The sequence below is a fragment of the Eptatretus burgeri genome, chromosome 6 (assembly GCF_056783735.1).
Source record: "Eptatretus burgeri isolate ZD-2024b chromosome 6, Ebu_testis_v1, whole genome shotgun sequence".
In the NCBI taxonomy this organism is placed as follows: Eukaryota; Metazoa; Chordata; class Myxini; order Myxiniformes; family Myxinidae; genus Eptatretus; species Eptatretus burgeri.
In genome coordinates, this window is record NC_140966.1 from 27,657,656 (window position 1) to 27,673,907 (window position 16,252).

General features: G+C 41.6%; 2 protein-coding genes across 5 annotated transcripts in view; one reads left to right on the forward strand and one right to left on the reverse strand.

Moving 5' to 3' along the window:
* LOC147024435 (uncharacterized) overlaps window positions 1-15,459 on the forward strand; it is a 90,757-nt gene extending 75,298 nt beyond the window's left edge. Inside the window, exons 6-7 of the mRNA XM_085887029.1 lie at window positions 14,984-15,064; window positions 15,343-15,459. Of these exons, the coding sequence (XP_085743155.1) occupies window positions 14,984-15,064; window positions 15,343-15,459 (198 nt within the window). The remainder of the gene's footprint in view (window positions 1-14,983; window positions 15,065-15,342) is intronic.
* The window catches only part of LOC147024432 (receptor-type tyrosine-protein phosphatase delta-like), an 881,646-nt gene that overhangs the window by 765,994 nt on the left and 99,400 nt on the right, over window positions 1-16,252 (reverse strand). For all 4 annotated transcript variants that reach the window (XM_085884376.1, XM_085884379.1, XM_085884375.1 and 1 more), the window contains exon 2: window positions 9,525-9,628. The gene's annotated coding sequence lies outside the window, so the exon portion shown is untranslated. The remainder of the gene's footprint in view (window positions 1-9,524; window positions 9,629-16,252) is intronic.

The window sequence follows — 16,252 nt, forward strand, 5'->3', positions numbered from 1 at the left end:
GTTGTTCCCTGCCAAAATAAATAATAATAATAACAAATTTAACACTTTTGCTTCATCTAATCTACAGTATTTAGTGTCTTGTTTTGTATACAGTAGTTTTCAGGGATCAATTTATATTCCATTCATTTCACCTTATTGTTTTGTATTCATGTAATTAACCCGAATAAGAATAAGGCTAAAATTTTGGACAAAGTGGGATGATCAATCCAGGGAGGTGAATGAAAGCCATATAGAAATGTTGGCATCAGATTGTCTCTTTCAAAAACGAGCTCTCTGCTTATGAATGTTTAAAACCTTTGCCTCATCAATCTATAAATCTTGTTGTATCGAGTGTCGAGGCTCGTGGAGGAGCTAGGATGCAATTATAATGTAACTAGCATAGATCAAGTTTATAGCGATTGGCTTTTAAAATGTGTAAACATAATTATAACAACTTCCACCTGACATTTACCACTGTTACATGACTGCAGAAATAACACAGGGCCAAGCACCACTCAGGTACTGAAACAAAATACTGTCATTATAAGCACTGGTTTGGCAGAATAGCTGAGAGGTGCACACACTCGCTGATGAACTGTGTAGCCTGGTTTTGAAGGTTTGAATTTGAATCCCAGCTCAGTTATAAACTGTCATCCTGGTGTTTTGCAGGCAAGGTGAGCCATCAGTGTGTGTGCCATTCCTTGGATGGACGCTAAACTGGACATTCCATATTCTGGCCTAAGTTTGTCAACGTTAATGATCCCATAGTGTCCTTTATGAAGGCAAGCTATTTGTGGTACCATGAACAAATTCCAAATTCCTGCACTAATCTACAAGGGGCTAATCAGGCTCATCATCATCAGTGCCCTTGCAATAACTGGTGCAAACCCACAGCTGCATTTGAGCAAACGAACCAATGAAGCACTGAAGTTCGAACCTCACAAAATAAAAAAGAAGTCTTCACATGCTACTCTTTCATGAATAATTTGACAAGCCCGTGAGCTGTCACTTCCAGAAGGTCAGACGAACAAGTTCAATGTGAACTGTTCAGTCACAAAGATTGTAGAGAGTCACTGTTGGCTGAACAACCTCAATTTTTTTAGAATAAGCTCAAGTTTCTTGAACATGGCTCAGGTGATCATCCTTACACGTGAGACATGAGATATTCAAAATACCAATAGTCGAGCTGATTGTACAAAATATATAAATCCCGCTTTTATTATTCGAGTCGAACAATAATCTCGGGCAAAGCAAATGGGCACAAAAAAAGTTGGTCGAGCACTCAAGCCAGTTGGTAGAATCAAAAATACAGCAATGATAATTCAAATTTTGATGACACAAAACACGAGAATAATCAAATGAAAATCCTTCTATGACGATAGTATGTATTAAATCAAACTCTAAGTCCTGAGGAAGGCCTAATTCGATGATCATGGCTTGAATAAATGAACATTTTTTGGTCAAAAATCTATGTGGGCCATTCAAAAGGTTTTACAAATGAGACTCACAATGTAGTCTGATACAACAACTTAAAAAAAAATTAAAATATTATTATTTCCTTCTGTTTATCCTTCTGCTTATCCCAAATACAATTCCTAACTTCATTGGTCATTCACATCTATTCCTGGCTCCTGCTTTGCACGTAAATGGAATTTCTGTATTTTGTACTCTGCATTTGCTCCTTAAAGGTTGATCATTTTGATGATGTCAATTGCCTTTGCATTCGTCTGACCCAAACTCGAGCATGTAACTCTTTTTTATTTTTTATATTTGTTTACACCTCATCATTGTCTCAAAATTTTCCCAACGAAAATCGAATTACTTTACTCTACTATCCCAAGCTCCAAACTCTTCACAGAACGCTTGACTGCCTTGCTCACACTACGTTGTGGTCACTCCTTGCTCACACCAAGTGCTCACCTTCTTCCACTTTTTCCACCATACACACATATCATGATCCAAAGATAAACCTAACACTGCATTTCTCCTTGTATTGTAAATACAAACTGGCTTACATGGCAATCTTCCAGGATGAAATCTAGAAAATCCTCTTTAGCTATGCCATTTCCCCAGACCTGTTTTCAAGCTTATAGCAGACGAGGTAAAATCCCCCATAATCATGACTGTTCCCTTTCTACATGCCGTTCTCATTTCTTTCAGAGCTTATTATCCTACTCTATTTTCACACGTGGAGCCAAAGAGCGACTTTCTTTCTACAAGTACCTTACTATTCCTCCAGGACCTAAACTCTCTCCGCAAAGAATCTTTCATTTCATTTCCCAGTCTCATATCATCCCGTTATTTTGATACAATCCTGTCTCTTATGGTTACGGATGATTTACGAGTGACATATGAAGCGTGTGGTGTTTGGTACGATGGTAACACTTGTATGATTCAATATGGAATAAAGTGAGGAATAAAATTGTTCAGATTGAAGTCCACCTTGTGGAAAATCGCGAATGTCAGGAAAGTTCTGGTTGTGGATATGGAACCATTTGGCAGTAACGAGTAGTTTCTGCATTAAAGATAAGGAAAAATCTCATGTTGTTTACGAGTGGTTTCCAGATGGAAGGCCTTCTGGGATAGTTCATGAGTTGCATAAATAAGTGGCATGGGAGAGCCAAGAGGAGAGGGAGTGTGAGGAAAAAGCCAGTGACCATTTGATTCACATTGTACAGTAATGTGCTGGTGTGTCCGTGGACCATTTGTGTCCTTCATTATACTTTTAATAAATTCAAGTTTGGACTATGCGTGATGGCCAGTTGGAAACTGATCAATCAGACCTTGGGTGTTGTGATACTCATTCAGGATGCTATGACTCCTGCTGTTTCCTCTTTCTAGTCACACCTATACATTTTCCTGCCTCCTAATCCCATTTTTCAATTTACTCTCCCCCATTAAACCAGGTTTCAATCACTGCAACTCCATCATAATCCTCCAAACCAAGTATAGTTTAAAGCTCCTCCACATTATTTAGATTCCTGGCATTGATAAAGGATAGTTGAACTCCTCCGTCCCTGTAATTTCTCTTTCCTGCCTGCCCTCATCACATACTATTATGGGCAGTTCCTCCCATTTTCACCTCCCTCCATCCTTTAGTGTATAAAAGGCCTAATTATCTTCTCAATTCAAACTGGAAAATCTCCTTTTCCCTGTCTATTTTGGCACCACCCATCCTTCAAAAAATATTCCCTTTTCCAACATTATTTCCCACTACTTCCTAAATGGAAACCTGGTTACCTGCACCATTTTTATAACCATGTGTGAAGACATATTGCTCCACTGATCAACTATTCCCATTCTTATTCATGTATGAATGCTGGAAAACATAACCTCATGACTCCCGCACATCCAGAAATATAATTACAATCCCTCCGAATACCAGGATGTGAGACAATATCATTCAATGTTTCCACAATATCCATCATCTCAGACCCATCATCTCAAAAGCAAGCAGACAACTGTTTTTTACCATCTTTCCTGGAGAGGGGAGAATAGTGGGGTTTGAACTCCAGGTAAAAGCCTGAAGTGTCTGATGCTATGGGGGAAAGCAATATTTCGGCATTTTCTACAAGTTTGGGGTCTGAGGAGAACATTAAGTTATATGTGCCAATTCTCATCCCCCTGCATTTCGATTTGCTGATTATTTCTGAAGAGAGAAACAGCAAATAAGCTTGTGATATGATAATTTTGGAACTTCAGGTCAAGGCAAGGGGTGATGACCAAAGGGGCCAAATAGGCAGTATTGTCATGAACATACAAGCAGACAATGTTGATGTGAGGGTGCAGACAGGCAGTGATGAGGTGAGGGTGCAAGCAAGTAGTGGTGAGGCCAGGGTGTAGAGAGCCTTCTCGCTTCTCGTGTGGTCAAAAACCTGAAGTGTCAGACACTCTGTGAAAAGAAAAATTTGGGCATTTTCTTCTAGTTTGGGGTCTGAGGAGCAGATTTATGTATGTGTGCCAATATTATCATCGCCCTGCACTGCTCCCCAACCTCCCTTGAAGGGGGGAGCCTGTGGGTGGCAAGCCCCTCTGACACATCTCGGCTATTTATCATTGAATAATGTCGATGTTGGTGTCAGATGAAAGTCTATCTGGTCCACAACAATTGTAGAACACATACACTTCAGGTATATTAACATATATGCTTCCATGAGAACCCCCCCCCCTTTCCCCCTAATGGGCGGGGATGTTCTCATGATCCTCGGTCTGGCAACAGCTGTCAAGAAACCCCATGTGTAACACATTAAACAATATCTATTTTTCAAGAGAAATTCATTGGTGCATATATCAGTGACCTCAAACATGACCTTCACAATGGTCAGCATGACCTTTGATTGCCAATTCCTAAACATCGAACATAAAAAGTATCAAAATTTAGTTATTAAAAAATGGATGGTCCACGGAGATCCCACACCCTAACCAATCGAGCACTGACTGATATATTTCTACAAAAATACAAAAACGGTCATAAATTGTTGATGCGCATTTATACACACGTACACCCATATTCCTCTAATGAATGCATAAACATTGTCACAAGGACGTACCTATGTGGTGGTGAATATTTATTGCGAGACTCCTTTTACCATCCATTTTTTATATTTTATTAAGATGACAAAACAATTTTAATAATCAATAAATAATGAACCCTTGCTTGGGGGAGATTGAAGAACAAATACACTTGCAGAATCTTGTCCTCTTGAGCTGGGCCCAGCAGCAAGAACACTTCTCGCCCTTGTCTGATGGACATCTCCCTCAGCAACTGCAGGTGACATCCACTTCAAAGACCTACCCAGCTGTCCTGCTCGTGGTTCAGATAGGCACTCATCCACCACCCGCACTCCTCTTCTTCCATTCAAACTGGAGAGGGTCATGATCCACGATGGGCTGATGACTTGTGGCCCACAGAGCAGCTTGGTATGCTGCCCTCCAAATGTGAAGCCACCATGCATCCTGCATGGGTAGAACCCCGCTCTGGACCACAGTTCTTCTGGGAGAAGAGGGAACACCGAAGGTCATTAATGGAATTGCCAATTTTGCCGTTGGGTCATACAAGCTGCAAACCATCCTTTTCCAGGACAGTTTAGTGTACTTTGTTGGTTTCTGCAACTTTGAAGGGCTTCTGTGGCTTCAGGAATCCTCTGCTCGGTATTCCCCCACATCCATTTCTCCTTCATTTTTAGGCTCCTGGTGGAATCGAAGTCTGAGTTGGCATGAAAGAAGGGAAGAGCTCTGGACCGTTGTGTTCTAAAAGAGTGGCTGATAGCATTCACATTCAGGAAGGTGTCCTTGCCTCTTTTGAAGGCCACTCAGAGTTAAACACCAGTGTATATGTGGTCAATAGCAGCCAGCTGAGCAATGACGATAACCAGGACATCTGTGTCACCAGTATGGATGATATATTTCTACAAATAGAAATTTGTAGAAATTTGATAGATATTTGATAGAAATTTGATAGAATTTGACATGAGAAGATATTGTCATGTTCTTGCAGCAACCATAAGATGTACGACGATACACATATCGGCTTCCTCATGATTGCAGGTCTTGATCACAATGTCGCCAGGATGAACATGAAGAACACTGTCCTTTAAGGTTATCAGAAAATGTTTGTTATCATGGTTAGGCCTAAGTCACATTTGCTCTACGGCGAGGATACGGCAGCCGTACGCCCTCTGAATTGACAGAAATGTGCGGTGGCCTCAGGGTGGCCCTACGCCGTATGACTATCTTTTACAGGCCGTAGGGGTCGCCGTGGAATTATAACGCGGAGTTATAATTTTTTTCATTTCTACGTTGGCCGTAGCAATTCGACATGCCATAGTTGTGACGTAATTGTGCTCCCCGTCGACCGTACGTAGGGCGTACGGTGGGCTTGCGTTATCCGTGCGGCTGCCGTAGTCTCGTATGAATGAAAAATGAATTTTGCCCAAAAAACCGAATACATTTTTAAAAAACCAAAAACAACGTAGCGTTCATGTTTGTTCACGTGTCTCCCCCACCTGTTCGACCCGCATCTTCGCGCTTTGTTCATTCAGTTCGTCGGTGGAAGTCCTCGTGAAAGCATCTCTTGTGTGTCGATTGCTACTTTACCTCGTGTTTTCACCTTGATTTGTGTTTTTTTTTTTGTTTTTTACTCATCTTGTGTTTTAATTAATAACAAAAAAGCAATCCGATCACGTGGTATGACGGACTGTCGGGCAGGGATTTAATTTCACAGAAAAACCGGTTGTAATTTGGAATATCCATGATTACCTCAGCCCGATGCGTTTGATGAAAGTGATTGTGGTTCTGGGGGCATCATGTTTGATGAGCTGCCCTGGGGGCAGCGCTCGCAGAGTGCGCGAGCGATCGGAACCCAGGCCGGAGATCGAGCCTGTGTGGACCTTTGGATTGGTGATTGTACCAGTTTACATACAATACACCACCACCGAAGGTCATTTACTCATCTTATTTTACCTTAAACATGGGGAATTTCAGTTGAAAGTGTCTTTAAAGTGGATTTTCTTGGGGTCCAGGAACAGATTAATTCACTCCATTATTTCTTATTAGGAAAATACTTATGACTTTGGGAATTGAACTCTTTGGCAATCAAACTTTTTGCAATCCGAACAGCCTCCTGGAACGAATTCAATTTGGATTCTGGGGGCACCACGTACTGGTATATTCCGAACTGCTATATTTTTATTTCAGTAAAAAAAGAACTGGTATATATACCCACTCGTTACCGTCCGTCTGGCCGCACGTTCGCCTTAGGGCCCCCCTGCGGTCGCCTTGCGGGCACCTTGAGGCTACCTTGCGTCTGCCTTGAAAATTCTATGGCAGCCGCAGGGACGCCCTAAGGTCACCGTGCGACATCAAATCAAAGACCGTACGGCACCACCACGTTTTCGGTCTCCACAATTTCTAAATACGCCATGCGGCTCCCCGAAAAATAAAAACATATGTGACTGCTACATTGTGTGACCGTGGAAATACTGCGGCCGCCGTATAATTGCTAGTGGCCGTAGATTTTGGAGACCCCACGGCCGCCGTGGCAAATGTGACTTCGGCCTTACCGGCCTTACTGGCTTCCAGAAAGTTCTCTCTTATTAATTGAATCAGAAAGGAATTCAAGTTTGGACTATGCTTGATGGCCAGTGGAAAGATGGTAAAAAACAGTTGTCTGCTTGCTTTTGAGATGATGGGTCTGAGATGATGGATATTGTGGAAACATTGAATGATATTGTCTCACATCCTGGTATTCGGAGGGATTGTAATTATATTTCTGGATGTGCGGGAGTCATGAGGTTATGTTTTCCAGCATTCATACATGAATAAGAATGGGAATAGTTGATCAGTGGAGCATGCTATGCTGGAAACAATTCCTTTGTTTCCAGAGCTGAGGACCATTTGGGACTCGTGTGGCACCTCGCACACATATGGAAGTTCCTGATGTTGAAGCACATCTCTTTGATCCAGTTTCAACTTTGATACTGCGCTCAAAATACCAATCCCGAACAACGTGGAGATCATTGCAGCTTCACAGTCGAGATCTCAACTATGGATAGAACATAGTGATAAAAAAGTAATCAAATGTAGTGAAAGTTGACTTTGAAATCATTCAGTGTATGACAAATCCTCCATCAATGACAATGGCTTCATAGGACAGTGGAGGAATTGGATGTTTGGCCTCAGTGTCATCTTTGTTCATATTTACCTCTTGGAGAATAATATGCAGAAGAGCTGCTTTGTCAGAAGTAAGCTTCATTGATGATGGTGGGAATACTTACTCATGCTCAAAGAACATCACCAGATTCCCTTCCCTATTGTGCAACATGACAAAGCTTACCAAAAAGGGTTGTATGATCTTTTGAAAGCACCAAAATCTTGGTCTTTGAAACTGTCACTTTATTCTTTGTTTCCTTAAAGAAAGCAAGTTTGTTCTTTGTGATTGTGGCCATTATGTCACGAGTTGTTTTCCAAAGCAGCTGTCCTAAACTCTGTGTACTTGGCTTCCCCAATCTGAGGCAACTGCCATACAGCATCAGCAAAGTACTTTTGATACAGACATGTCCATGCAGGGACACAAGTTCTTCATCGACATTTTCAAATGGATTCCCATATCGTTCAGTTGTGCCAATCATATTTGTAACATGCCTCCGGAAGCGTATTTGATTCGCTTGGCCTTCTTTGTGATGAGGAAGATGTCCTGAATTAAGGAAATAAGTGACCACAAAAGGGGACATAAAGGGCAGAAACTCTCAAGGTCACTTGCACGAAATGTTGATGACAATCCCATGAAAGCAGATAAGAAGAAGGAAGGCCTACCCACACACAACAAAAACTAATAATAATCATAATATTATTTGATAACAATTTTCGGAAAAATAATTAAATACATGCTTTACAAAAAAAACAAAACATACAAAAGAATAAATTAATGATATCAAAAATCAACAAACATCCTGCCGTCCCTCCTGCAAGGGACTTGGGTAGCTGGGGGAACATTACTTCCCGAAGCAGGAGTGAAGCTCCAACCCCCTGCGGGAAACCAGTCATGATGAAGCAAATATCGCCAGATGCTGCATTAGTTTCACCATCACTGCTATAAAAATATAAATGAAAAAAATGGTGCACGCAAACTCCACTTTTATTTACCCTAAGTCATGCTGACCGTTGTGAAGGTCATATTTGAGGTCTTGATACATGTACCAATTAATTTCTCTTGAAAAATAGATATTATTTGATGTGTCACATATGGGGTTTCTCGACGGCTGTTGCCCCCCCGCCCCCCGCTCGGAAGTTGGGGGGTGGGGTTCTCGTGGGGGCACATATGTAAGTATACCTGAAGTGAATGTGTTCTACAATTGTTGTGGACCAGACAGACTTTCATCTGACAGCAACATCAACATTCTTCAATGATAAATAGCCAAGTTGTGTCAGACAGTCTTTCAACCCACATGCTCCCTCCTTCAAGGGAGGTTGGAGGGCAGTGCAGGGGGATGATAATTGGCACACATAACTAAATCTGCTCCTCAGTCCCCAAACTAGAAGAAAATTCCCCAAATTTTCTTTTCACAGAGTGTCAGACACTTTAATTTTTGGACCACACTAGAAGGGAGAAGGCTTCCTACACTCTGGCCTCACGACTACTTGCCAGCACCCTCACCTCATAACTGCCTGTCTGCACCCTCACATCAACATTGTCTGCTTGCACATTCATGACAATACTGCCTCTTTGGACCCTCAGGTCATCACCTCCTGCCTTGACCCGAAGCTCCAAAATTATCATATCACAAGCTTATTTGCTATTTCTCCCTTCAGAAATAATCAGCAAATCGAAATAGTTTGAAATGCAGAGATAACAAGGCAAGCAATGTCACTGTTTAATAACACATAATGCGTCAGGTACCAGGAAAATCATGAAAATTGGCAGCCAGTACATTCGGCAATGTAGTACTACATTATCAAAGTATGATGCATTACTGGTGTAATTTTGATATAATCCATTGCAAAAATCAGGCGAGAATATGAGAGAAAATGAGACATCTGAAGAATACCTTCAGCTTATTGAGTGCCTGATTCAATGAACATCCGGGAATTGTCCATCATCGAGGTTTCATAGCAGCAAGTCCAGAACTTCTCACAATGGCAGGGCCACAATCTATGTTGTGAGAGAGAGAGAAAGAGAGAAAGCGAGAAAGTGAGAAAGAGAGAGACAGAAGAATTAGGCATTATCAGCATTGCTCAATTTAAATCTCAGCAGTTGACTTAAATGGTGGAAACTCTTACCAAGGAAATCATTCCATCACATAGGTTCAAATTAACTTCCATAATTGCTTTGCTCCAAATTGGCCTTTTCTTTCCTTTCGACTCTGATATAGACTAAAATTTATCTTTTTCATGGCATACTTGGAGTGAGGTTGTGATGGTGATCTTGACTGTGTGAAAGGACAGGGGGGGTGAGGGAGGGGGGAGTTGGGGGCGGGAGGCAACCACAAACCTCATCAGGACGTAACTGGGGTTTCAGAGTCCTTCAGACTCTGGTGTGTGTGTGCGTGTGTGTGCGTGCGCGCGTGCGCGCGCACACGTGTGTTCACACACAAGCACACAAACAATTAACACAGGTACTGCGTTTGATCATTTATAAACCTCGATGGCAAAGTGATGCTCCCGCTGATGATCCAGGCAGAAATTACGAGAGGTCGGTGTGTTCCATACCTACAAGTATATGCATTATCGTTATAATGGTCCCAGATTCAGTTCCCAGGACCAAGCCACACGCCACATCAATCACAATGTCCCGAGAGTAGAACTTCCAACATGTCATGTTATAGCTGCAATCTCCTGACAAGGCGATGTGAAACGATGGTTCCTCATCTTACTACATGCTGATGAAAATACCTACATGCTGGGTCTAAATCCAACCCTGACCATAAACTTTCACCTTGTTGCTTCACAGCCAGGGAATTACATCATTCGTTGTATTTTCCTCCCTTAAGCTGACTATCCCATCCTTTCTCATTCACTTATACCCTGGCCAGGTTCTAAATTCCTGACCTTATTTACAGTAGGCATAGTTGTGTTTAACAGCATAGTTGTGCCCCATGAAGATATTCAGCCTGCAGTCATGACCTGCATATATAGGATGCTCTATGTATGCATTCGATATGCTAAATATTCATAAATAATGACTCCCCACTTCTGTCTTTGCTATACGTTATCTTATTATATCTTCCTACTACATACTCCGATTCTTCCAAAGCATTTCCATTTTCACCAATTAACTCTCATACCCTGACCTTTTTTTTCACAAAATAATATTCCTTCAATTTACACTCTTTTCAAGTTCCTCCTTGCATAATCTCAGGTGTACAAGGTAGCTAAATAAAGTCAAATTGCTTGTATGATCTAAAACACATCAGTGGCTTTTAATGAGCTTATTTTTTTTTTTTAAATCATTTGAAATGTCTGGGATTCATGTGTGTGCGTCAGTGTGCAAGTGGGTGTGTGTCTCCTCCATAACTCCAAAACCATGAAACCTAGTGGCCTGAAACTTTGCATGCATACCAAGGGACCTCAAAGGGAGTGCATATATGAAAATGGGTGCTTGGGTAAATTTAAGCACCAATTTTGAAGATAATTAACTCATCTCGTCATGAAAACACAAAACAGGCATATCCTTAGTCAGCCTGTTCTCCATTGCAGGGGTCTTAATCCGCCATTTGTTTCGGCCGAAACAAAAATACTTTGTCGATTTTCCACGATGACCTCTCACAGACTAATTAAAGTATATATCATCGAAATCTTTCTTCAGATTGGAGGATGTGGACTAATTAATTGTCGAAATGTTGAGTGAAATCTGGAAATTTAAAGAAATTATCGATTCTTATAACTGAGCGGATTGACGCATGTACTTTAAGCAAGCAAGGCTGTGATCCCTCCTTATCTGTATTTACAAATTGCCAAAGCGTTAACCTTACTATTTCACATGTCCGAGAATTATACTGAGTGAAGAAAAGATTAAGGAATGTTACGAAAGTGTAATTTCATTGAGTGCGATGAAAATAATTATGATAAAAGCGCTCATTATCAAATTCCTGATCTTTGCCGGAAACCGCTAATCACCTGCGAAGCCAACCGTTCCATATCACCCATTTCATTGGAGTGCTTGCTTGAGCACTTAAGCCACTTGGCGAGGGCTCTACCAGCTGCTTGGTAATGGCTGTCGACTCCTCTGAGCTCCCAATGTTAATTGCAACGAAACTTTAGAGAATCACTTCTTTTTTTTAACCGTCAGATACACCTTACTAGGGGTTTTTAAAGTCATTTTCTCACAATTCATAACTTATAAACACACGATCCATCACCTGTTACAGGGAAGGGTGGGAGTCCAAAGGGAGGGGGCAGTGGAAGGGTGGGGTGGGAGGAGGGAGGGTAAGAGGTGGGGTGGAAGTCTGTAGGCAGGGGGAGGGGTCAGAGTCTGGATGGAGGGAGCTGGGGTGAGAGGAATTGGGAGGAGGGTGGGGGATTAAATTGCAACGATTGAACTGTTGTGTACAGGTGGGGGTCCAGAGGGAGGGTGGGTTGGGAGGAGGCAGGGGGAAGGGTTGGAGGTTACCTTTGCGAATAAACAATTATTTGAAATTTTGTTGTATCTCGCCCCGAAAAGTGGGTTTGTAGCAGCCATATTGTTAAGATGGGATATTGCAATAAAATTATGATAATGTCCTTTGAGGGTTGGCAGGATGTCCCACAGGTACACAAATTCACACCCAAGCTGTATATTCTGGGTTCGAATCACAACCCATTTATATGTAGGCAATGGACCACATCAGATTTCAGTGCCACCAAGGCAGGCTAGACCGAGTTGTGATTTTTGAAATATTCCATGTCTGTGGAATATATTTTGATATGACAACCATTGCTGTGTGATAGATTTGGGGTAGTTTTCAGGTTTTTAAAGAGAGCTTCTTTCTGTAGAAAACACACTTTTTTATTTTCGATCTTATGCTGATGAGATTGACATACACTGGTGGTCAAAAGTTTTAGAACACCCCCATTTTTCCAGTTTTTACAGAAATTTAAACAGTTCAAGTCCACTGAATAACCTCAAATGGTACAAAGCTAAGTACTTAACTGCCAGAGGTTTAAAAAAAAAGTTCAGGATTCCCAAAAATTGAAAAATAATGTAAATTTCAGAGTTGTTAAAAAAGGCCCTTTTCAGGGAACAAGTAATGGGTTAGCAACTGCAGCTGTTCTGTAGCAATGGAAGTAAATTGGGCCTTGAAAGTTGATGCAAAAAAATTCTGCAGGTGTCTCAACTTTTGTTGATTAGTTACAAACCCTCTGTCTGTATGAAAGCAGTGTTGGAACAGACTGTGTTGCTGCACCCCTAAAGCATTATTTGGACAATGTTGCACTGCAGGAAGTAGTATATTGCGATCATAATGGCGAGAAAAGGACAATTAACAAAGGAAGACAGACAGACCATTATAACCCTTAAAAGTTTTGGTCTTTCCTTTCGAGAAATTGCAAAGGTAGCCAAGGTGTCAGTGAGTACAGTTTCTTAAACCATCAAAAGGCACTTTGAAACTGGAGGAAACTCTGACAGGAAGAGTTCTGGCAGACCCAAAGCTTCAACACAATCAGAAGACAAGTTTCTGAGTGTCAACTGCTTGCATGACAGGCGGCTCGCAGGACAGCAATTCAAGCACAGCTTAACACTGGTCGAAGTAAGGAAGTCTCAGTTTTAACTGTGAAGAGAAGACTTCGAGCTGCAGGTTTGACAGGTCAAGTGTCAGTAAGAAAGCCATTGCTAAGATGGCAAAATAAGAAAAAGAGACTTGCCTGGGCCATGAAGCACGGCCAGGGGACCACTGAAAACTGGGAGGTCTTATGGACCGATGAATCAAAATTTGAAATCTTCGGTTCATCACGCAGGGTTTTTATATGCCCTCGAGTAGGCGAAAGGATGGTTCCTCAGTGTGTAACACCAACTGTCAAACATGGAGGAGGAAGCTTGATGATGTGGGGCTCTTTTGCTGGATCTAGAGTCGGCAACTTGCACCAAAAAGGCTACCACGGCATTTTGCAGCGCCATGCAATACCCTCTGGTCTACACCTAGTTGGTTAGGGGTTCATCCGACAGCAAGATAACAACCCAAAACATACCTCCAAGCTATGTCAGAACTACCTTAGAAGAAAAGAACAAGACGGTAGGCTTCAAATCATGGAATGGCCAGCACAGTCTCCAAAGTTAAACCCCATCGAGTGGGTTTGGGATGAACGGGACAGAAGGGTGAAAGCAAAGCAACCCACAAGTGCAATACATTTGTGGGAACTTCTGCAACAGTGTTGGGAAGAACTTTCCGAACAATATTTGATTTATATTGTCGAAAGAATGCCACGAGTTTGTTCGGCTGTTATATCTGCAAAAGGTGGCTACTTTAATGAGTCAAAAATTTAGATTAAATTTTGTTCAACAACAACAAAACGATTCCATGATTTCCTTTTTATCTGCAATTGTTTATTTGTTCTATGCTTTAATTTCAGAGTACATTGAAACATTAAACTGCTTATATTTCAGTAAAAACTGGAACAATGGGGGTGTTCTAAAACTTTGACCGGTAGTGTATAATGTGTAAAAAATAATTTAATAACGTTTTTGGTGCTGATTTTTTCCTTTTTAAGTTACCTTTTAGCCAGAAATTTGAAAAAAAAATCGTGTTTTATTTTACTTTAATTTACAGTTATGCACACATTTTGATTTTTAACCACTCATTTTATTCGAAATTACATTTCAAAAAGGAGACAAAGACATCATAAAATCACACAAGAACATCATATTGGTTAATTCTCCACATAACACAATCTTACAACACACATGGAATATTGCAGACCCAATACTAAACAATAAAATTAATCATAACACTAGTGCAGTTCTAAAGGAGATCATGCAGTTCGCCTTGTGCACTGAACTCCTATACATGTATTCCCAATATAATCTGCTGAGAATAATGACACATTTGGTTAAGAATGATGGGGTTATAATTCATCATTTAACTCATTTTCATCATCTCTATCATCAGAGTCAGAGTAACCTAATTCAACTGTGAATTCTTCTTCTTTTCTTCTGAATGCTGCATGTCTGTAGCTTGCACATGTTTGTACATGCCAATTCATTGTCAAGGCACATGCAGCTTGGCAGTTTGAAGGAACGAAGGCACTTGCATGACAACAGCTCCAAAACTGCATCCGGTGCTGGAGGAGCCCCGGTTGACCAAATGGCCATCATCATCTGTTGTCCATCCACACTCTTTTGGGTCAGGCACAAATGGCTGAGTCTGGAGAGGCAGCACTTCCAGATTGATGATTGGGAGTTGGCATGAAGAACATGTAAGTGGAGGCAATCTCCACATCGTGGAAGCTGGCTGGATTCTACCTCTCCACGTTTGGCACAGAAGAGTTGGTAGTGCAGTTCATTCACATTGTCAGTGCTGGCACATGTTGCATACAGGTGGCAGGTAAACCAATTTATGTTCTCGAACAGTTGTTCAGAGACTTCCCAGGACTGACCAAGTTGGCTGAAAGTCTTCTGGTATGTGCTGTCATTTTTCATCAGTTTCAAGGCGACCAGCTTTCCCAAGGCCTGAGAAAGAACTCACACAGTGTCGCAGCCTGTGAAGGCATGTAATCCAATTAGGGCATTGCAGATGTTGTCTCTCAGTGAACTTGATAGTTTGTCAATGTCAATGTTTAATGTGCAGTTCTGTGTTTCACACTTCTGACAGATATTTCTTTTGAAGCCAAGGCAAAGCACCATGACATCTGTGTCTTCGGCTATCACAATGACCACATTTCACCCATTCTTTGCAGCAGTGCATGCAGGAGCAAACGAGTGTCTGCTTCTTCCTGCGTGGATCTCAGTTCTGTGACTTCCGCACAGTCATCTTTCGCTATTTTTTGGCAGACATCACAGGTTGTGTAAAGTGACTCATCATGTAGCTTCTCACTGAACTTTGGCAGTTTCCATTCTTCAACTAAGAATTCGATGAGGCTGGTCTTGTTGCAGGAGCTGCACAGAAACTTCCTACACTGCTTGATATTGTGGCCCCCTGCAATGTTATTATACCGAATAGCTGAAATTGATCCCGGTTGCACCTCTCGTCATTTTTGATTGACGTCTCATGGTAAACATCAAATACCACATTAATCCTGCGATTGTGAGAACCCTCATGTAGGATGAGAGACATGACAGATTCTGTCAACTCTGCAAACGTCTTGCAGTTGCCCTTCATTTTCTGCACCAAGCTCATTCCATCAATGATGCAGATTGATGGGTCAGGAACATCTTCTGCTGGAGAAATATTTCTCTCCAACTCTGTAGTGAATATAGCCTTGTTTGTCTTCCGCAACGACCCATCAGCATTTACAAGTGTCCATGGTGGAGGGCCTAGTGGGTGAGCCAAGACATCCCTCATGCTTAGTTGTCTCCTCTCAGCAACAAGGATCATGTGCCTGAACAAATTTCTCTCTGCCTTCAGTGCTACCTCTTTGACTTTCCCTTTTCCACTCACTTTCGTTACGTTGATATTGGAGAATGTATTCAAGTTTCGCTTTGTCATATTGTCACGGAATTTCATTGTTGCTAGATCTTCCTCCAAACGTGTCTTCTTGAACATCTTGTAAGCTTCTTCTCCTACTTGATGAGCCCCCAGAATATATTTGGCAATCTCTGCTGGAGCAACAATACCTGTGGACAGGCTGACAAGTTCAGTCTCTTCAG